The sequence below is a fragment of the Typopeltis vanoorti genome, chromosome 19 (assembly GCF_054136105.1).
Source record: "Typopeltis vanoorti isolate ZY-2024b chromosome 19, IOZ_Tvanoo_1.0, whole genome shotgun sequence".
Classification (NCBI taxonomy): Eukaryota; Metazoa; Arthropoda; class Arachnida; order Uropygi; family Thelyphonidae; genus Typopeltis; species Typopeltis vanoorti.
The window spans coordinates 91,474,598-91,494,239 of record NC_143567.1 but is presented as its reverse complement, the minus strand read 5'-3'; the positions used below and the strand labels follow the sequence as shown (position 1 = coordinate 91,494,239).

The 19,642-nt window shown below is 34.2% G+C and overlaps 1 protein-coding gene across 4 annotated transcripts in view; it reads right to left on the bottom strand.

The window, feature by feature from the left end:
- LOC150096338 (cell division cycle and apoptosis regulator protein 1-like) overlaps positions 1–19,642 on the bottom strand; it is a 557,664-nt gene that overhangs the window by 187,308 nt on the left and 350,714 nt on the right. For all 4 annotated transcript variants that reach the window (XM_090408838.1, XM_090408841.1, XM_090408840.1 and 1 more), the window contains exon 13: positions 1,892–1,972. In XM_090408838.1, coding sequence (XP_090264964.1) covers positions 1,892–1,972 — 81 coding nt within the window. The remainder of the gene's footprint in view (positions 1–1,891; positions 1,973–19,642) is intronic.

Genomic DNA, 19,642 nt, shown 5'->3' with positions numbered 1-19,642 from the left:
ATGGATTGTGCAATATAAGTGAAGCTCTGGGATGGTTCTGCTGGCATTGGACATTCTGTCAGTTTGTGTTGTAATAAATCTTTATACTATTTTTGTATGGTAACATTTCAGTGAGATTTATTTCCTATTTTTGTTTCTTCAATGGCTGGAGTTTAGTTTTACATTATTGTAAACTCTGCAAAATTTTGTGCTTGATTAAGAATTAAGACTAAGTCAGTCTAATGTGGCATAGTGCATTGACATGGTGCAGAAACTAGGTGGCAGGGAATGGTACTATATCTTGTATTTTTTTTTTTTTTTAATTCTTAAAGATGCAGAGATTATAGCATTATTTCTGCAATTTTTATCTAGAAATATACTGCTCAAAACAATTAGAGGATATTTTGGTTTTCTTGTAAATTATAGTTATAAAAATAATTTACAAATGTAACACAATTTGTAATAAATATCGATTATTTAAACAATATCTGATCAATACACCCTATCCATAAATAAGAAATATTTATTCATGTATAAAGTACTCAATAGTTATAATTATTAGCAGAAATTTATAATTATCTGACAGAAACTAAAATATCCCCTAATTGTTTTGAGCAGTGTACATTCATGTATATAGATAAAAAATCATATATGAGTTAAAACCTGGTAATCAATTTTCAAGGTACCATAGCTTGTTTTATTCACTACCTGAATTGGAGAAGAAATTCCTGATAAAAGTCTTAAAACAGTATTTAATGAAAATGTCAATGAAATGTTAGATAGGCTTAAAATTCTTCCTATAGCTTCTTATAAAGTCTACAGCACAAAAAAACTTTGTGTGTGTGTGTGTGTGTGTGTGTGTGTGTGTGTGTGTGTGTGTGTGTGTGTGTGTGTGTGTGTGTGTGTGTGTGTGTGTGTGTGTGTGTGTGTGTGTGTGTGTGTGTGTGTGTGTGTGTGTGAGCGTGTGCATGTACATAAATCCTTCAATGTATCCATTTGACAATGCACTAGAAAAATAAAAAATATGCTTGCACTTTTACAATCTCACTAGTGACCTTTTATTAGATCTTCTGCCACCTTTAAAATAGCATCAGAAGATTTTCCAAATATTTACAATATCTGCCAAGTAATTTCATCTACAACAGTTCTGTTCCACATATTCAACCCTACTATGCATTCTTTCAATATCTGGCAGAAATGATTTTTAAAAAACTAGGTCTGGTGTGATTTTGGCAAATCCAAACACTTTCTTGCAATAAAAAAAGTTTTGTACCTCCAATAAGTATTAAAACTTCATCTTAAATGTGAATTAGAAATTTTACTGGTGCATCATATTTCTTTTCAATTTTATAAAAAATGATGACTATTACTGAGCTACATTTCAAATATTTACTTTTAGTATATTTTAAATGACAGCCCAGTTGAATAAGTGGATAGCACTTCCACTCTCTAAATAATACTTTATAAGTTCAAATCCCACTACATGCATGAATGTTTGTGAATGTTTAGATGAAATGAATTTTATCACCTCGTGTGGAACAACTTATTGTGGAACCTACTTATTGGAGACTTGGAGCAGCTTGAAAAAGTTCCACATTTGATCCATAGGGCAGGATTTACAAATTATATAACCCTAATTCTACTCAGATACAAATGTTTCTTATATGACAACTTCTTATATGACAAAGATACATGAAACATAGATAAATAAATACATAAGAATCAAATCATCTGTATCATAAAGAAAAAAATCCTCCCATGGTATTAAAATTTAATACAGACAATAAACTAATAGTAGCCAAACAGTGTTTGTGTGCTTATGCAATCTGATGATGCACATTGTTTTTTAGGCTATTCATTTGAATTTATATACTTGTATAATTTATATATTTGAATTCATATATTCAATTACTTTCATTGATTTGGGATCCAGTTCTGAATGATGAGTTGGTTCTTTCCTCCAATGATCTTCTTGGCTGCCTTCCTCTTCATCCTATTATTGAAAGAAAGTTGTGTTATAAACATTTTTAGAAACAGCTTCAAAATACAGCTTATCCTGAATTTATAACATATGAGCCTGACAGATTCAAACAAATATTATACAACAGAAATAAGGCTGGTGATAATGATGTAATCTAGAAGTCATAAATAAAAATTAATTGTTAAAGCATTTAATTTACATGAATCACTAAAAAAAAATCCAAATTTCCTCAGGAAGCTGCAAGAAGAAGAAATCGTTCTGGTCATCTCATCTCACAGTTGTAAAGGTGATTTAGGATACCTATAGGATGATATAACTAATTTCTACTCATGCAGATGCCTATATAGATATACAGATATATATATATATATATATCTTCTTTCCACTGCTCTTCTTTTGAACCTTTTGGAGACTCAAAAAAAATAGTTATGTTAAAAAATGGGGACTAGCCACGATCAACAAGCACGAGGGAAATTTTTATTGTAAAAAAAAATAAAAACTATTAAAGATTTGGACTATAAAATCAATAAAACTTCAGCAACTGCTGTTTTTACCATCTCATATGGTAGAAAAACAGCAACTGATGTGCTACAAGTTACCTCAACAAATATGCCGACACAAATTTAATGGATAAAAAATACCTTTTTAAAAGATTTTCAGCAGTACTCAAAATTCTGTTTTTAAATACACTGTCCTTTGATGCCTAAAAATAATATGGATATCTTCTAGTAGAAATATAACTGATATTTTTTGAAGATTCAAAATTGCATAGTATTTTTTTATAAAATTTTTCCAGTTACTATAAAGAGAAACTTTCTTACATTTCTATACATATAAAACATGTCGTTCATGTGTACATACACACACACAAAAAAAAAATCTGCAGAAACTCATAATGAAATCAAAGAATAAAACCTGGATAATAAAAGGCTTTTGCTTCAACTGGCATTCATACATGGTCTTTTTACAGATTACACAAATAACACCTCAGTCACTCAGATTATGTTTTCCAAAAACTGCATTAACTGTGTCAAATGAAAGTACATTCTTATTACAATCAACGACAGTATAACAACATATCATTCTGTTATACTGTTATTGAGTGATAAGTAATTTGACTTAGATTTAGCATAAAAATGTAACAAAAAGTAACTTTTCTATTGCATACCAGATGTTGACTTCAAGAACACTGTGAAATGTTCTCATCCATGTAAAGTACCCCAGGGCTCTGATATCTCACCCATTCTTTTTCCTGTACATAAAAGACCTGCTCTCATGGACTTCAAATCCTGTCTATAGATATGCCTATGACAATGTACTCCATTCCACTCTTTTCTCTCTCTCTCTCTCTCTCAATCAACAAATCTTGTGGTTAAAAGTCTCAAGATCCTCCATAACAAACGTCATAAACTTTGATTTCCTTACTATTCTTCAATAGGATGAGAATAACCTTGTAAATAAGCTCATAACACAATTTAATGGAATAATTACAGCACAAAGAAAAATAATTAAACAGCAGGTTTAATTGTTTCAATATTTCTCTGTAAATATTATGAGTGTAAATCGGCATCTAAGCTTAAATACTCATTTAACCCTGTAAGAAAGATCTCAGTCACTTCTTTGTATTTTCAATAACAATTAAATATCAAAACATGACCAGATTTCTTTTCTTGGTCTGACCTGCACTTCCTGCCTTTCCTGGTACAAGCAACACATCTCAGTCACAGGTTCTGCAACAGCCAAAAAACTGTACTTTTCCATGTAAAGCATTACTTTTTACCTATACAACTACTAACATTGTATAAATCTCAAATCCATCCCAAAAATGGAATACTGACCACACATTTAGAGTGGTACATCTAAAGCCTCATTAGCACTGTTTTGATGCCATTCAGAAGAGGGCAATCAGATTAACTGTTGACCTCCCCTCCTCACAGATATTTAGTTTCCAGAAGCCTTATGCTTCTTCTACAGATATGCTCATGGTCAATGCTCTGCTGAATTGACTGTTATCATTCCTAAACTTTCTTCAAAAACTATAAGAACAAGAGCAACAGCTACTGGTCAACATCACTTTACCATCCATCTATAAACATAATGAACCAACTCTACCTCCTCTTTCATTCTGTCTACCCTTGTCCTATGAAACAGTCTCCCTCATCCCTGAAGACCTTTAAATCTTTAAAAAAAATATATTTCAACAAATTCTTTCTTATCCACACACAGCACTGATGTGCTATAGGTCTTGCAATCTTTCATCTGTGGGGTAGATATATAAAAAAAGATAATTTTTGTATCACTCACTTAACCTTACAAACCAGTCAAACATAATGCTGTATATACTTAGCAGTAACTTGTAAGAATTCTACAAATGAAACAAAATTATTTAAATCGAGGAGCTAAGCATTTTCAACTCTAAAAAACAGTAAACAATTTTAGAAATGCATTTAAATTGGGGGAGGGAATCCTACTAAATTTATATATTATACAAGGATAACTGGTGAATTTTGGAAATTTCGACATTTTTATTTTGACACTTAATAAAATTGAACTTGAAAAGCATTAAAAGGATATAAGCCCTTATATTTTACTGAGCTGTGTAACAGTTCAATCCCATAACAAAGACTTGACCCTTTTTTGGCAAATAAAAAACCTCTTAATGATCAGTATTGCCTTCCTCAATATTAGTGAAGAATAGGGAATGAACTACTGATAAAAAAAATATAAAATTAAAAAAATAAATAAATTTAAATTTGGTAATCATATAGCACTCTCTCCAGCTCTTTGATTAGTGTTCTTGTGGCTGAACTGAAAACAATGATTAAACTGGTAGGTAATGCTCACGCAACAGTATGTATGTAGGAAGGTTAGACTATAATTAAACTAAATTTATTATGTATGTTGTACTCTGGTTGTTGAAAACAGAAAGCAATATTGATGGTCCTTTCTGGAACAAATTCACAGTGGATTACACCCTCAAAATTATATCAAACACAGCATGAATTTGTTCCTAAACCAAACCAATTATCAGGGATGTAAAGGTTGAAAGTGCTGAAAATACTTGAACTGATTTGTTCCACAATAATTCTGCATGATCAAATTGTAAGTAGAAAACTATCACTCCACTATCACTTCTTGTAATAATGTTTTTGATAAGCCTTTATCCCTAGGATTGACAAAGAATTCTCCATAAACCTGACCTTTGTCAATTTGTGCAGAATATTAGCAGCTTCTACTGATCTTCCCAAACTGGTGAAGAGAATGTTGCAAAATTATCCTTGGATGCATTGAATTTGGCTATTAATCTCTACAGACTGGCTTTGATTGTCACAAGTTTCTTATGATCAACTGAGAGTGGCTGTCTGGAAAGGCACTGGTCTTCAAGAGTAATACTGCCAGTCTTGAAGTTTTAGAATTAATTAAATGCAGCATTATTCTTCATTGCATTCTTGCTTTCTGCTTTCAAATGTTTAGGACTGTTGTCTAAATACTGAATTCATTAGTTCTCATGAAGTTCTTGAATAAGACATTTATAAAACAATAGTAATAATAACAAACATAAGTAATTAATATCCTGTTTTGCAAGAAAAATTTGGCACATAGACCAGATATAATTATTTATTATGACCCGCAATAAAAAATAACGATACAAAAATAAAGACAAATTGTGAAAGAAAAAAAAAAAATTGGATCACTCTTATATCCTTTCAGGGATCAACTGCAAATATGTAATTTATAAATGGGATAGTGGAGTCATGTATCAGAGTGGCATGCTCAAGTACTATTCTAACTTTGAGAAGAAAAGAATTTAGTGAAAAGATAGATATAGGAGGCAGATACAAGAAAGAAGAATTGGTAGAGATAAAATTAACAGATTTAGATATGGGGATTTGAATTTCAGCTGGAATATTCCATATGTATTATATACACATATCTGATATATATTTTTAAAATTTCATTAAGGTTTCCACAGAGAAAACAGAGAATCTAAGGCATGAAGAAGACCATTCCACTGTTATTGTAACTGCTTATCAGTATGTTCAGAACAATCACAAAATCCTGCTCTTCTCATATATTCAATTAGTACAATACAATGCCATTTCTAGAAATACTTAGAATACATTAGTTTTATAATCTAAAACATTAAAATAGAATGTTGTATAGGCAGTGTCTTTCTCCACCTTAACTTTAGTTAAGGTGGAGAAAGATGATGGAAACAGATGATTTTCATTGCCCAGTGTGAAACAACACTACACCACAACAACCTGCTTACTGCAAGCCTGAAGTGTCTTGAAAAAGTACCATGTTTGGGCTTTGCAGCAAGTTTTCTGGATTAATGTAATCCATAGTCTATACATGATACTTTACTACAAGTTTATAGCTTTTGTGCATGGGATTCACATTATAAAAAACTATAGCAAGCCTAATGTAGTCCTTAGCCTATACATGATACTTTACTATAGGTTTACAGCTTCTGTGGGTTGGATTCATATTATAAACTACAGCATCATTTACAATATTGGTTACCAGCATGGTTGTGATACTATTCATGTCAAGTCAACTGAACACAAATTAAAAATAATATATATATATATATATATTTTATTTTGTAGACTACACAATCCTCCAAGAAAAAGCTGTTAGAAGCAAACTGCATCTATACAGAACTGTTTTGTTTGTCATGTACAAAAAAACGTCCAACATAAATTAATAATAATATGGAAATAGATCTAATTGACCAGAAATTTCTTACTTGAGGAAATTAGAAACTGGAGGAAGAATCTATAAATGCATTACATAGATACCCCATATAATTTATTTATCTAGGAAACTTCTAAGAAGTCACAATCCTCTGGAAACCTCCCCAAACAATTATGGAATAAGGACAGTAAGTCCCCAATTTCTATTTATTTATTTTATTTTTTTTTTTTTTCCCAATCAGTCTAAAGTGTTTTCTAGTTTTTTTTCTAACAAACCCTGGACATGGGAAAAACCGATTGCATTACTGTAATCTCTATGTAGAGAAAGATAAAGATTAGGAAAAGAATTAAGTGTTTTGCTGATTCCATTAGAATTTAATTATTAGATAAGAAGGTGTATATGGTTAAGTTCAGCTATGAGAGATGCCTGATTGGAACAGAGATCAATGGCACTATTAGTAAGTGTTTTAATAATGCCATAGAGCAATAAGTATGATTCTTGGATGTTGACTCTTCATGTGAAGAAGGAATGTGCCTAGGCCATGGGGTCAAACTGAGAACACTTAGACAGATAGAAAGATGGGTGTATCAATGATCTGCTTTACAAAACTCTCCATGTAAAAATCAGCAAGAGCAAGTGAAATGGGAGAATCCAATGCTATACCCTCTATTATTGGCACACCCAGGGAGGAGGCCAAGGGGCCCTGCCCCCCCCCCCCCAAAAAAAAAGAAAAGAAAAGAAAAAAAGACTAGAAAATTTTTCAAAAATCTTTTCCTAATTAAAATTAAAAAAAATTTTTTTTTTTATTTATGTTGTGTCGTGTCTTCTATATACTACTAATGAATTAGCAATCACATAAGGTGGGAATACCATACAGCTGTCGGGAATCACAGCCGTTGTGAACACAAGGCGAACGAAGTAGTGCTCGGGCGATACTTTGTTTGCCCGAGCCAGGCCAGAGATCACGGTATCATGTATTGGCGATTACTTCAGATGCTTAGTCATAGGTCGTGTGCAATGTGTAGTGTGTATTCTCAAACTGTCTACTCAACTCAGGGGCCCTCCCAAGATTAAATCATGAGTGCTCATTCCCCCCTCCCCCCCAAGATTAAATCTTGAGTACTCTGTCCCCTCTAAGATTAAATCCTGAGTGCGCCACTGCCTTCTATCAATTTGGATATTTTGTTTTCCCAAGAGAAATAGCTTACATGGATGGCAAAAGAATAGAGATCTGTGATATGAGACAAAAAAACATTTTCTAAAAGTACTAAGGTGTCATTCAAGTGGATATCGATGAAGAGAGAAGTCATGTAGCTGACCATAATACATTCTTCTTCTTCCTTTTTCCCTCTTTTACCTTAAGGTGTTGAGGGTTTTCTATTCATTTAATTGCAACCATACACAAGGATAAGGTGGTTAGCCCTATGCCTCTCAGTGTATCCAATGTCTGTAAAGGCACTGAGTTCTCGAGGCCGGTTTTCCTGCTTACAGGATGAAAAACCCCAGATAAACCTGGGGGGAGGGGGGACCCTGCAGTCCATGCCCAAGACCAGCTAACTTGGCTATGTCTGAGACAGATCCTAAGCTCTTCATGTCAGCAACGGGGGATCGAACTCCAGACAATCCTTTCCCAGGCGTATGGCTGCGAAATGCATAGCTACTCAGCCAACTGAGCAGACCTGACCATAATACTAGAATCATTTAAAATTAAATTTTTCATAGAAGCATTAAAATGAATACAATTTTTAATGTAAGAATGGCCAGTGAGGGAGACAGAGATTTAATAACTTTTAGATGATCTCTTACGAGGGAAGAGGAACTGGATAATTGGACACCAAGAAGTTACTTTTTTATTTTGAGCAATCTTTCTAATTGTATTTCCATGTTTTTTTTTTAAACTTGAAATTTGATATGATTGTAATCTAAAGGGATATAAGTAGATCAGTCTCTCAGCGTAATCATCGATTTTATGGTTATATTTACTGGCGAGGATTATAGCATTACTCTTGTCTACTCAAGTGATGCCTATATTTTCATTTTCATCCCCCAGAATAATAAAATAAATATGTTATTGTTTGCAGATGATCAGGTAATAATATCAGCTAAGGAAGACAATTTACAAAGCGCAATATATAATTTAAACCTTATAGTAGAACAGTTTGGAATGAAAATATCCATAGATAAAACTAAAACAATGGCATTTTGTTGACAAACTCCATTTAGAAATAAAATAGTTAATAATAAAATAATAGAACAGATAAATACTTTCAGTTCTCTTGGATGATATGAAGGAGAAAGAGACATAAAATTAAAAACTTCAAAATTTAATTTGAATAGTATTTTCCACTAGGAGTGTTTTCTATCTAAGAGGCATTCCATTATCCACCACATGGGAATGTCTCTTCTAGGGACACATTCCCTAGAGGAATTTTTTTATGGATTTTTAGGCCAATTGGCCTGTTCTGGCTCATGCAATTGCTTTTTTTGGTTTTCCAGCTCATCTTTTACCATTATCCATAGAGTATTTTTGAATTTAGTATTTTTAATTTAGATGTTCTAACCATTTTTGTTTATATTTACTTAAATATTAGTTAATTGGTTTTATATTCAGGAATTGTAAAATTTCTTCATTTGTTTTATGGTCCCGTATATCTAGCTGTTTTAATCTGTTTTTCATTATTCTTTTTTATTTTTTCCATCTAATACAGTTGGTTTGGACAGGATGGTATATAGTCTGATTCTGATGTGTTTTGTACCAGGAATGGCTTAAATATATTATTTATTTAATTTTAACCATTTACTTTAACAAACTTGATACTTTAAAGTTTATATCATTTTCCTCTTCATATGATAAGTCACATCCCAGGTATTTCCAAGTATTTTCTGGTTCTAGTATTTTATTATCTATCATTATTTTACTCTTTATATTTTATTCTCCTGGCATTTTCCCATTTTTCATCATATTGTATTTTTTAGTTCTGACATCATAATATTTTCTGTTAGATGATTCTCTGTTGTATAGAATGTTACTTCTTTATTATCATCAGTCCAGAGATTTTGAAAAAAAAGTTGCCTATTTTTCTAAATCCATTGTTTGCATTTTTACCTTTTTCTTTTATATTTTTGTTTATATATTTTATCATTTTATAGGTTTTTGGTTGTGGCTCAGTTATTATCCTCTTTACTTACAGCATTGCTCCATCTCTCTCTCTCTCTCTGTTTTTTCCTCTCTTCTCATTTTGCATTTGCACTGTTTCTTTTGCACTTATTTCTGCTTCTGCTCTTGAAATTAAGCTATTTCTGGTAACTCTTTTTTTATTTATTATTTTTTCTATTTCTTTGTCTCAGTTTCATAGTGCTATTTTTCTATTCCATTTACTCTTTTTTCCTAAGTTTTCTGTTGCTGCTTTTGTCAGGATTCAAAAGCCTCAATATACTCTTACATCTAGGATTAACTTGGCTAATTTAAAATTTGCAATAATGTAGTCTATAACTGACATCTCTGGCTGACCATGTATATTTATGTATTTCTTTATGTTTAAATACAAAGTTCATTATTCTCACATTATAAATAACAAAATCATGCAGTTTGTGGCCATTTTGATTATTTTTTTATTTTTGGTGTATCTTCACCAAATCTCCCTATGTTTGTTTTGTATTTCTAGTTTCCTATTCTGGCATTTAAATCCCTGCTAGTAGTAAACAGTTCTGTTTTATTTGTTTTATCTACGACTTTCTGCAGTTCTTTGTAAAAGGATTTTACTGTATTCTTCTTTCCATCCCCCTCTTCTGGTGCATATGTCCCAATTATTATTGTGTGACCTGTTAATGTTTTGATTTCTACTAGTCTTTCAGTCCTGTAGTTATAATATACAATACTGTTCTTCATAGATTTGTGTATCATTATACCTGATTTTGCTCTTTCTTCTTTTTTATTCTTCTATAGATTTATATATGGTTATTTGTTTCTTTGGTATCTTATCTTTTTTTTTGCTTTTTCTTTGTTTCTGTTACTATACATATTCTTTACATCGGATTGGTTTAGTTGTTCATCAAGTTCCTCTTCTTTGTGTTTGATGCTCCTTATATTCCAAGTTGAAATTTTCATTATATGTTCCTTCTTCCAGTTTTGTTTACCTTTTCCTGAATCATTTGTATCATGTTTTTGGAAAGAAAAATGGATGTCATAAAAGATAATATAAGGAGCATTTCAATTCAAGGTACAAAAATAAATAGTTTATGATTTGCAGATGACAATCATTATTGAAATTAAGAGGAACTAGAAAGAACAGCGGTGAAGTTAAGTGAAGGAGGAAAGAAAAATGAGTCGATAATGAACTTTAAAAAAAAAAAAGATATTCGGAGAGAAGATGATGAAAAAGATTAATGGACAAGAGCTGGAGGAGGTTAGGAACCTCACATAGGAGCAACATGACATATTTAGACTATAAAAGAGATTACATCTTGGATAAAAAAAAAAGCAAAAATAAAACCAAGCAAAATAAATCAGTGAGTCATCCCATAAAGCCAAGACTGCTGGAAACATGCATATTGAAAAGTGATGTCTTTGGTTGTGAGACATGGGTAATAGAAATTTTGAGATGAATATTGGCTTTTAAAATAATATGTTATAAAAAGATTCTATGAATTGGATGGATGCAAAAGGAAACAACTGTATAGCAAAATAAATTGCAAAGCAAATGTAATGATGAAAATGATTTGAAGGAAATTAAAGGTTTTTTTTTTATTGGAGATATCTGCATAATGGATAACTGGAAATCAAAATCTTGATGCTTAATATAAGCAGAAGAGAAAGCCCAAGGCAAGAGTGGGTAGATGATGTGAAGTGGTGTGGAAAGTGTTTGCAGGATTTGCATCATCTAGTCATCTGGAAATGGACAGATAGAAATGGCAAAGAATAGTGAAAGAAGCATCAGACAACAATGTGCACTGTACCCATGAGCACTTGATGATGAATGGAAAAGTACTGCGAATACAAAACATCTATAGTGTTCACATATTACCAGAAAGCTTTCACAGAGTAATAAAGAACAAGGTATAGATAACACTCAAGAAATTAAACAATCCAAATCTCATCATCATCATCATCAAATTCCTGCCATGTACCCTCAAGGGGTGTACAGGATATGACAGTACTACATGAAAAAATTACATCATTACTAACTTCCTATCTACAATTTTCCTCCAAATCAGTCTGTTACTTGTCAAGACTCCAACATTATCAGATCTTATATTTCTATCGTCTAAGGCACTTTGTACCGTATCAATCCACCTATATCTTGGTCTTCTTCTGTGTCGTTTTCCTGCCAACCTGGCAGAGAACACTTGTTTTGCTAATCTTTCCTCTCCCATTCTATTTAAGTGACCATACCATCTGAGATTAGCTCTGCTAACGCATTCCTGGATGCTGACAATGTCAAGTTCTTTCCTAATATCCTCATTTTTAATATGATATTGCCATTGATGCCATCTGTTCACGCCTCTAATCTTTCTCAGGACTCTCATATCTGCAGTCTCTAGTCTTTGGTCAAGTGTTTTACTTCTGACCCAGCTCTCAGATCCATAAGTTAAAATTCGTTTGAACACAGTCTTGTATACAGCTAATTTAGTGTTCCGACTAATTTCTCTCTTATTCCATATGAATTTATTCAATTGACTTCCCACGATACCAGCTTTGCTGATTCTGTTGTCTATTTCTATATTTAGTTTACCATCTTCAGTAAAAATTGTGCCTAAGTAGCTGAAATGTTTTACTTGTTCCACAGGTTCTCCATTCACAACACAGTTGACATTTTCAATGATTCTGCCTATTTTCATTGTCTTTGTCTTTTTATTGCTGACCTTCATACCATATCTATTACAACAGCTATTCAATTTAGTCAGAGAATCTTGCAGACTTGTAGCGGATTTATTTAGAAGTATAACATCATCCGCATAAAGCAAAGAGCTGACATTAACATCTCCAATTTTGATATCAGGTTTAATACCACATTCCTTCATAATGTGATCCATATAGATAATGAATAACAGAGGGGATAATGTACATCCTTGTCTCACACCAGATTTAACATTAAACCATCTTCCTGTACTTCCTTCAATTCTAACTGCTGACTCACAACTCAAATAAAGACTAAGTATTGCTTGATATAACGCCCCATTGACACCATATAACTGCAGCGTATTGAATAGCTTCTCTCTTGGCACCTTGTCATATGCCTTTTCCAAATCGACAAAACTTAAATACAGATCTTTGTTATATTCCCATGCTTTCTCGACTATTTGTTGTAAAGTGAAGATCTGATCCTGACAGCCTCTATTTGGCCTGAATCCAGGTTGTTCTTCACCAAGCTTTTCTTCGACAATTCTTCTCAACCGTTTCTCAAGTATACTTGCATAGATCTTGCCAGGAACACTCAGTAGGGAAATACCTCTGTAATTCTCACATTCAGTTTTATTTCCCTTTTTATATATGGGTACTATGAGAGCTCTACTCCAATCATCGGGAATTCGTCCCTCTGTCCAGGTTTTCTGAACTATGCAGTGCAGCCACTGTAAGACTCTTATACCACCATACTTCAGCATTTCTGGTCGAATATCATCTACTCCTGCTGCCTTTCCACATTTCAAGCCTTTGATGGCTTTTTCTACTTCAAGTATGTATTCCTGACTGCATGCCTGGTCAGTGTTTTTTATCACTGTGCTGTCATCACTGCTTGTTTCATTTAGCAGTTTTTCAAAGTAATTACTCCATACTTCAAGGATATCTTTTTCTCCTGTTTTCATTTCACCTTTATCATCTCTAATTCCTTTTACAGCACTCTTTCCTCCATTCCTAAGCTTCTTCAACAACCTCCAGAATATTTTGCCACCTTCTTGATATTTATTTTCTATATTCTTGCCAAAGTCCTCCCATGACTTTTGTTTAGCTAGTTTTACACACTGTTTAGCTTTCTTACATTTGTCTCTGTATTCTGTAAGAGTAAAAGCTGACTTATTTGCCAGGAACTTTTGATATGATTTCTTCTTTTCATTCACTGCCTCTTTAACTTCCTGTGTCCACCAGGGAGTTCTGATTTTTTTATCCTTGCACACAACCTCACCACATGCCTCTCTGGCAGAATCAAGCAATGTTTCCTTCAGAGTTTGCCACTGAATCTCCAAGGTTTGATTCCTGTTCTCAAACTCTTTCATTTTATTTTCAATAATATTTCTGTATTTTAGTCTACAGTTCACATCTGAGAGCTGCTCAACTTTTATTCGCTTTAAAACTTTCTTACAAGTTATTCTTTTCAATATGAAATTCAATTTTATCCTGCTCAAGACTAAATAGTGATCACTTCCAATTTCAAATCCTCTGTACACTCTGGTGTCCTGCACCAGGGAGAAAACATCACTATCAACAATAACATAGTCAATGAGACTTTTCTTATTCCTAGCCTCTTCTCTCCATGTGAATTTGTGCACATTTTTATGTTGGAACATGGTGTTAGTAATAACCAGTCCATGTCCTGAGCAGAAATCCAACAGATATTTGCCATTATTATTAGCTTTGCTCTTTTCTCCAAATTTTCCCAAAATATTTTTGTATGTCTCACAATCATTTCCTACTCTACTATTTAGATCCCCAACAAGGACCAACTTTTCCTTTTTCATTGTGTCAGTTGCTTTTTCTAAAGCCTCAAAAAATTCCTCCACTTCTACCTTAGTAGAACCTTCTGTGGGACCATAGGCACAAATAAGTCTCATTGTCCAGTTCCCCATTCTCATATTTGCCCACATTACTCTACTTGAGACTGATTGCCATTCAAGAAGATTAGCCTCGTATTTTGTGTTGAATACTATGGCTACTCCTTCTTTTCCTTGATTGTCATTGCCTGAATATAACATTTTGTATTTATTGCTCAGAAAGATCTCACCAGTTTTGGTCTTTTTTGTTTCAGTCACCCCTATTATGTCGATCTGGTACTTATCTAATTCCTCAGCTAGCTCCATTTCTTTGCCATTCAGGCTTCTTACGTTGATAGTACTGATCTTTAACTCTGGTGATGTTGAGTTGGGGTTTGTTTTCAGATTTGTTCCAGTAGCTGACTTTTTGCTGTTCGCCCTGGTTCCCTGGCGAAAACAACGGGGGCCTTGTTTAACCGGGCGACGCCCCAGCCGGCATGAAATTTTTTCATGTTGTACCATCATTTTTTATTTTGGTTTAACCAATAAGAATACAATTTGGTCGGCTAAATCCCAAATTGCCAGCCCATCCTCGTTCGTTCAGTATCAAAGTAGATACCCAACAGGGTGCACCATGAGAAGGTGAGGATTGGACATTAGGTCAGAAGCCCTGGTCGGTTCTCCGCATTCCTTTAAAGGCTATGTGGAGGTCTCCTCTCAGTTATACAGCTTTGACCCTTAAGCACCCCCAATCCAAATCTTAGCTATCAAATAGTTGAACCAATGAAGAATTACAGAATAAAGATAGTTGGTCAAGGATGTCATTGTCACACTCTAATATCTATATAGATACATAGATGGTAAAGAAATGGAAGAAAAATATAAAACCAGCATTTAAACTGGATTGTGAAACTATACTTGATACCTTACTGTTTGTTGATGACCAAATAATCCTAACAAGAAATGAACTCCAAAGAGCTTATTTTCTTGATGCACAAATGCCAAAAAATTTGGAATAGAAATATTAACAGATAAAATGAAAGTCATGGCTTTTAAAGGACTATCTTCAGTCCTTTTCATTCATAATTTTACTTTCATTCATAATTTTACTAAAGTAAAATTATGAATGAAAATAAAATTCTAGAACAAATCAATTACTTCAAATACCTTGGATGCTCTATATCATAAATAAAAAAAAAAAGAAGTTGACATTGATACCAAAATTCAAACTTACTAAAGATAACAGGGATAATCAATATTTTCAAACCTTAAAACAAATAGGACATTAGTAATAAAATTCTGTCCAGACCTTCTCTACTGTATGAAAGTGAAATATGGACCATATAAACTGTAGAAGTAAAAAGAACAGAAGTGGAGAAATGAACTTTCTACATATATCTTATGTTATATTTGACAAGAAGTTATATTCTTGTTTCAATCCTTTACCAAGCATGACCACAAACAAATGTCTGCACATGAAACAAATGTCTCATCAGTGGGAGCCAGATCCAGAAGTATATGAAAATATGACTTCTGCAACTTTGGTATTACCTCTGGGTCTGGCTCCCACTGACAAGACCTCAATAAAGGTCGAAACCAGTCTGGATAGTGATCCTTCCCATAATGCATACCCGAAAGGATATGTGCTTTGCATTATGGGATACTAAGGCAAGTGATGTAAGGTCATTAGCTTCTATATACGAGTTGCCCTAGTCCTGATTATATTTCAGGTGCAAACTTTGTTTGCTTACACTTGGATAAAGGATTAAACCAAGTATATAATTTCTTGGTATCTTTAATGCAGAAGTCATATTTCCCATAAATATATAGCAACATATTCCTCATGTTATTTTTTGGAGAAGAGGACAATTTAGGGATAATAATTAACCAACTTAATAAATTTAGTTGTTAAATTATTAGACTAATATTTCACTTGATCACTAACGCATCTTCATGGGCACAAATATATCAATTATGTATGTGTGTATGCAGGCACCAGCAAAAAAAAAACAGGTGTGCCTGTGTCGGAGCATAGCCGGAGGAGTTTTACATGAATACATCACGCCAGTGGATTATATGTGTTGGGAAGTGTAAATAAATGAAAACAAGTTTAATAATCGATTATAATTTTATTTATCATAGGTCTATGGTAAGAGAAGTAAGATACAAATGGTAGACAAGATACATCCAAGTTTCTGGCGAAAGTCAAAGCAATACAAGTGTTACCTAGTGTGGTTGGCGTGGTCTGAACATAAGTGAAATGAAACTCGCGTTTCATAAAATCCTGCAGTGATCAGTTTTGTGACACATCAACATTGAAGTCACTGGTGATGATAATGGGCATATGCAGGTCTGGTTCGAATACTGGGGATTATTTTCTTTATGCTTTTCAAGTATTGCAGCAGGGATCAATAGATACAACATTCTATCGCTGACGATGAAGTGTTTGGATGAATGTACACAGCTCCAAGGACAAATTTAGATACACCGTTGATGGTTACATCATCCAGGTATATATCTCCCACTGATGGTTCTTCGACTCTAAGCTTACGACTGACATCAATGGTAATGATACATTGACAACGAAGTTGCGGTTGATTGTGTTGCCTTTCTATGGCTGTATTCTTATATGCTTTAAGTTCGAAACCAGATACATTCACAGGTGTGGCATCGTCCATCCAGGTTTCACTGATGACCATGTAGTCAGATCTGTTCATAATGGTCTCAGTTTCGATATCTTCGGTATGCTCCACCAAACTCTGTGCGTTGATCGCCAGACAAGACTCCCTGCTGTGAGTTTTTGCCATTGTCATGATCATCACTATGTTTAATATCTGGACCTCCTCTGTGATTTCAACAGTCGACAATTGTCGACCACAGAAACTGTCAACTCGCTTAACTGGCATCGGCAAGTGGTGCTTTTTCATTCTCTCATATTTGTCAAGTATCTCCCTGACAGTGGGTGCTGAATTTCTATAACCATGATAAAATTTATAATCATCTCTCTCATTAGTCAAATACAGCCCATCGATAGAAGTGACTGTGCTCAGTGCAACGTACACCAGTTGATTTTGTTGAGACTTGTCGTATTGAAAGATGACTCGATCGAAAGTGCCTCCTTGCGATTTTTGAATCATTATGGCACAAGCAGGTTCGCCGACCTCCAATGCTCTTCCATTGTCACCAATCTTCAAAAATCCACATCCATTTTGTTCAATCCATCTTCCGAATTGGTGGCATAGTTGCTTACGTTATTTACATCCATGGGTTCGTGCGCTGCCGCCAGCGAAGTGCTGGCACCATCAGGCATGCACTGGGCCGTTTCCAATTTCTTTAGTTCCCAATACTTCCTTATTGGTTTCGACCCAGACATTGGGATATTACTGGAAAGCTGACAAGCTGCTCTTTCCCATCATATGTGTTTGTCATATTTTTTGCTGGCTTTCCGGTGAGTATAGGCGGACATTGTGAAATTTCTAAAATGTTTCAACTTCAATCCACATTTTCTTCACCAACACTGTATTGAAATTTAAGAATTATATGTTAAATCGATAGATCTCAATGAGAGTTGTTGACTGACACTAAAACGAGTGTCGTACCATGACAGAGTGCGAAGTTATACTGAGTGGAAGTTTCCGAGGCGCGGTGGATCATACACAAAATGATGGAGCCCCACTGTCACCCGCAGGGCATGCCGCACTATCTGAAGGTTACTGACGAATCTTTATTCTCTCAGCTATCGAATGATATAAGCTTGATTTAGCTACCTTTAATACTTTAGAAATTATTAAGCCAAACCTTATGGAATGATTTCGCTACACTCAACTTTTCATTCTGTACCCCCTAGTACTGTTCTGAATTTAAAGACGTATTCACGTCAAAAAAGCAAAGAAACCAAAGTTCAAACTAGTGCACTCTGTGAGTGTGGTAGGGGACCTAACTCGTTTAGCTTAAATTCTCAAAATGACAGTCTCCAAAATTTTTGGTAAGATAAAGCAGCCATATTTATTCAGATTGAGAGATTTGTTCAACTAAGTTTGAGTACCTGGGATCCATTATTAATGTTAAGAATTGCTGTTCAGAAGTCAGAAGAATTATTCAGAAGATTATGAATGGCTAAACAAGAGTAAGAGACTTGTCTAAAATCTAGAAGGATGGAGCTATCACCATAGGAACAAAGTTGAGAGGATGTAGCTGTTTTTCCGACAGTGACTTATGGATGTGCGACTTGGAACCTAAAAAAGGTCTAATAGGAAAAGGATAGCTGCTTTGCATATGTGGTTCTTTCTTTTAAGGTTACATGGTGGCAGTTTATTTTGCACTTGGTTAGACTATAATAAATTTAGTTTAATCCTTTATCCAAGTGGCAAACAAAGTTTGTGCCTGAAAATATCTTCAGGACTGAGATAAGGTGTTACATCCCTTGGCAACTTGTGGCAAAGGTGGACCAAGCTCTGATCACTCCTTGTCTCAGTATTTCCCATAATGTAAAGCACATCTCCTTGCGGACATGTGGCCCTTCCCTTAATACATAGCAGTATACATGTCCCCAGGGAGATGTGCTTTGCATTATGGGAGATACTGAGACAAGGAGTGATGAGAGCTTGGTCCACCTTTGCTACGACTTGCCAAGGGATGTACCACCTTACCTCAGTCCTGAAGATATTTTCAGATGCAAACTTGCTTACACTTGGATAAAGGATTAAACTAAATTTATTATAATATAAAGGTTACATGGTGGTCAGCATTCATAGTGAAGAATTTATAGAGACAACACACGTTAGAATACGTCATAATCTCATAATCTGTTCAGCATCTCTAAATAGCATTGTTGGTTGATCATTTATCCCTGTTCAATGAATTCATAGTAGATTATTCCTTTGTGATCAAAGAAACACACCAGCATGGTCCTGAACTGTGAACGTGATATGGGTGCTTTTTTTGGACGTGATAAACTCGGGGTTTTTCACTGCATGCTCTGGCAGTTTGTTTCAGGATTGTACCGGAAGTACCAGGTTTCGTCACCCCATAATTACTCTTGGAAACGTGCTTATTTGCAGAAAGATCAGTCCCAACTTGAAGCCGCTACTTCTTCTGTTCGTCTTTCAAGATCTGAGGCACAAATTTCACAGAAATCCTTTGCATACCCCATTCTTCCATTAAAATTGCCCTGACTGTTCCTTGATTCATTTGCAATTCATCAGCCATTAATCGTACACTTGTCTGTCAGACCGTAACAAATCTTGCACTCTGTTCACATTTGTGTCCGTCATTTTTGTTTTTGGCTGCCCACTT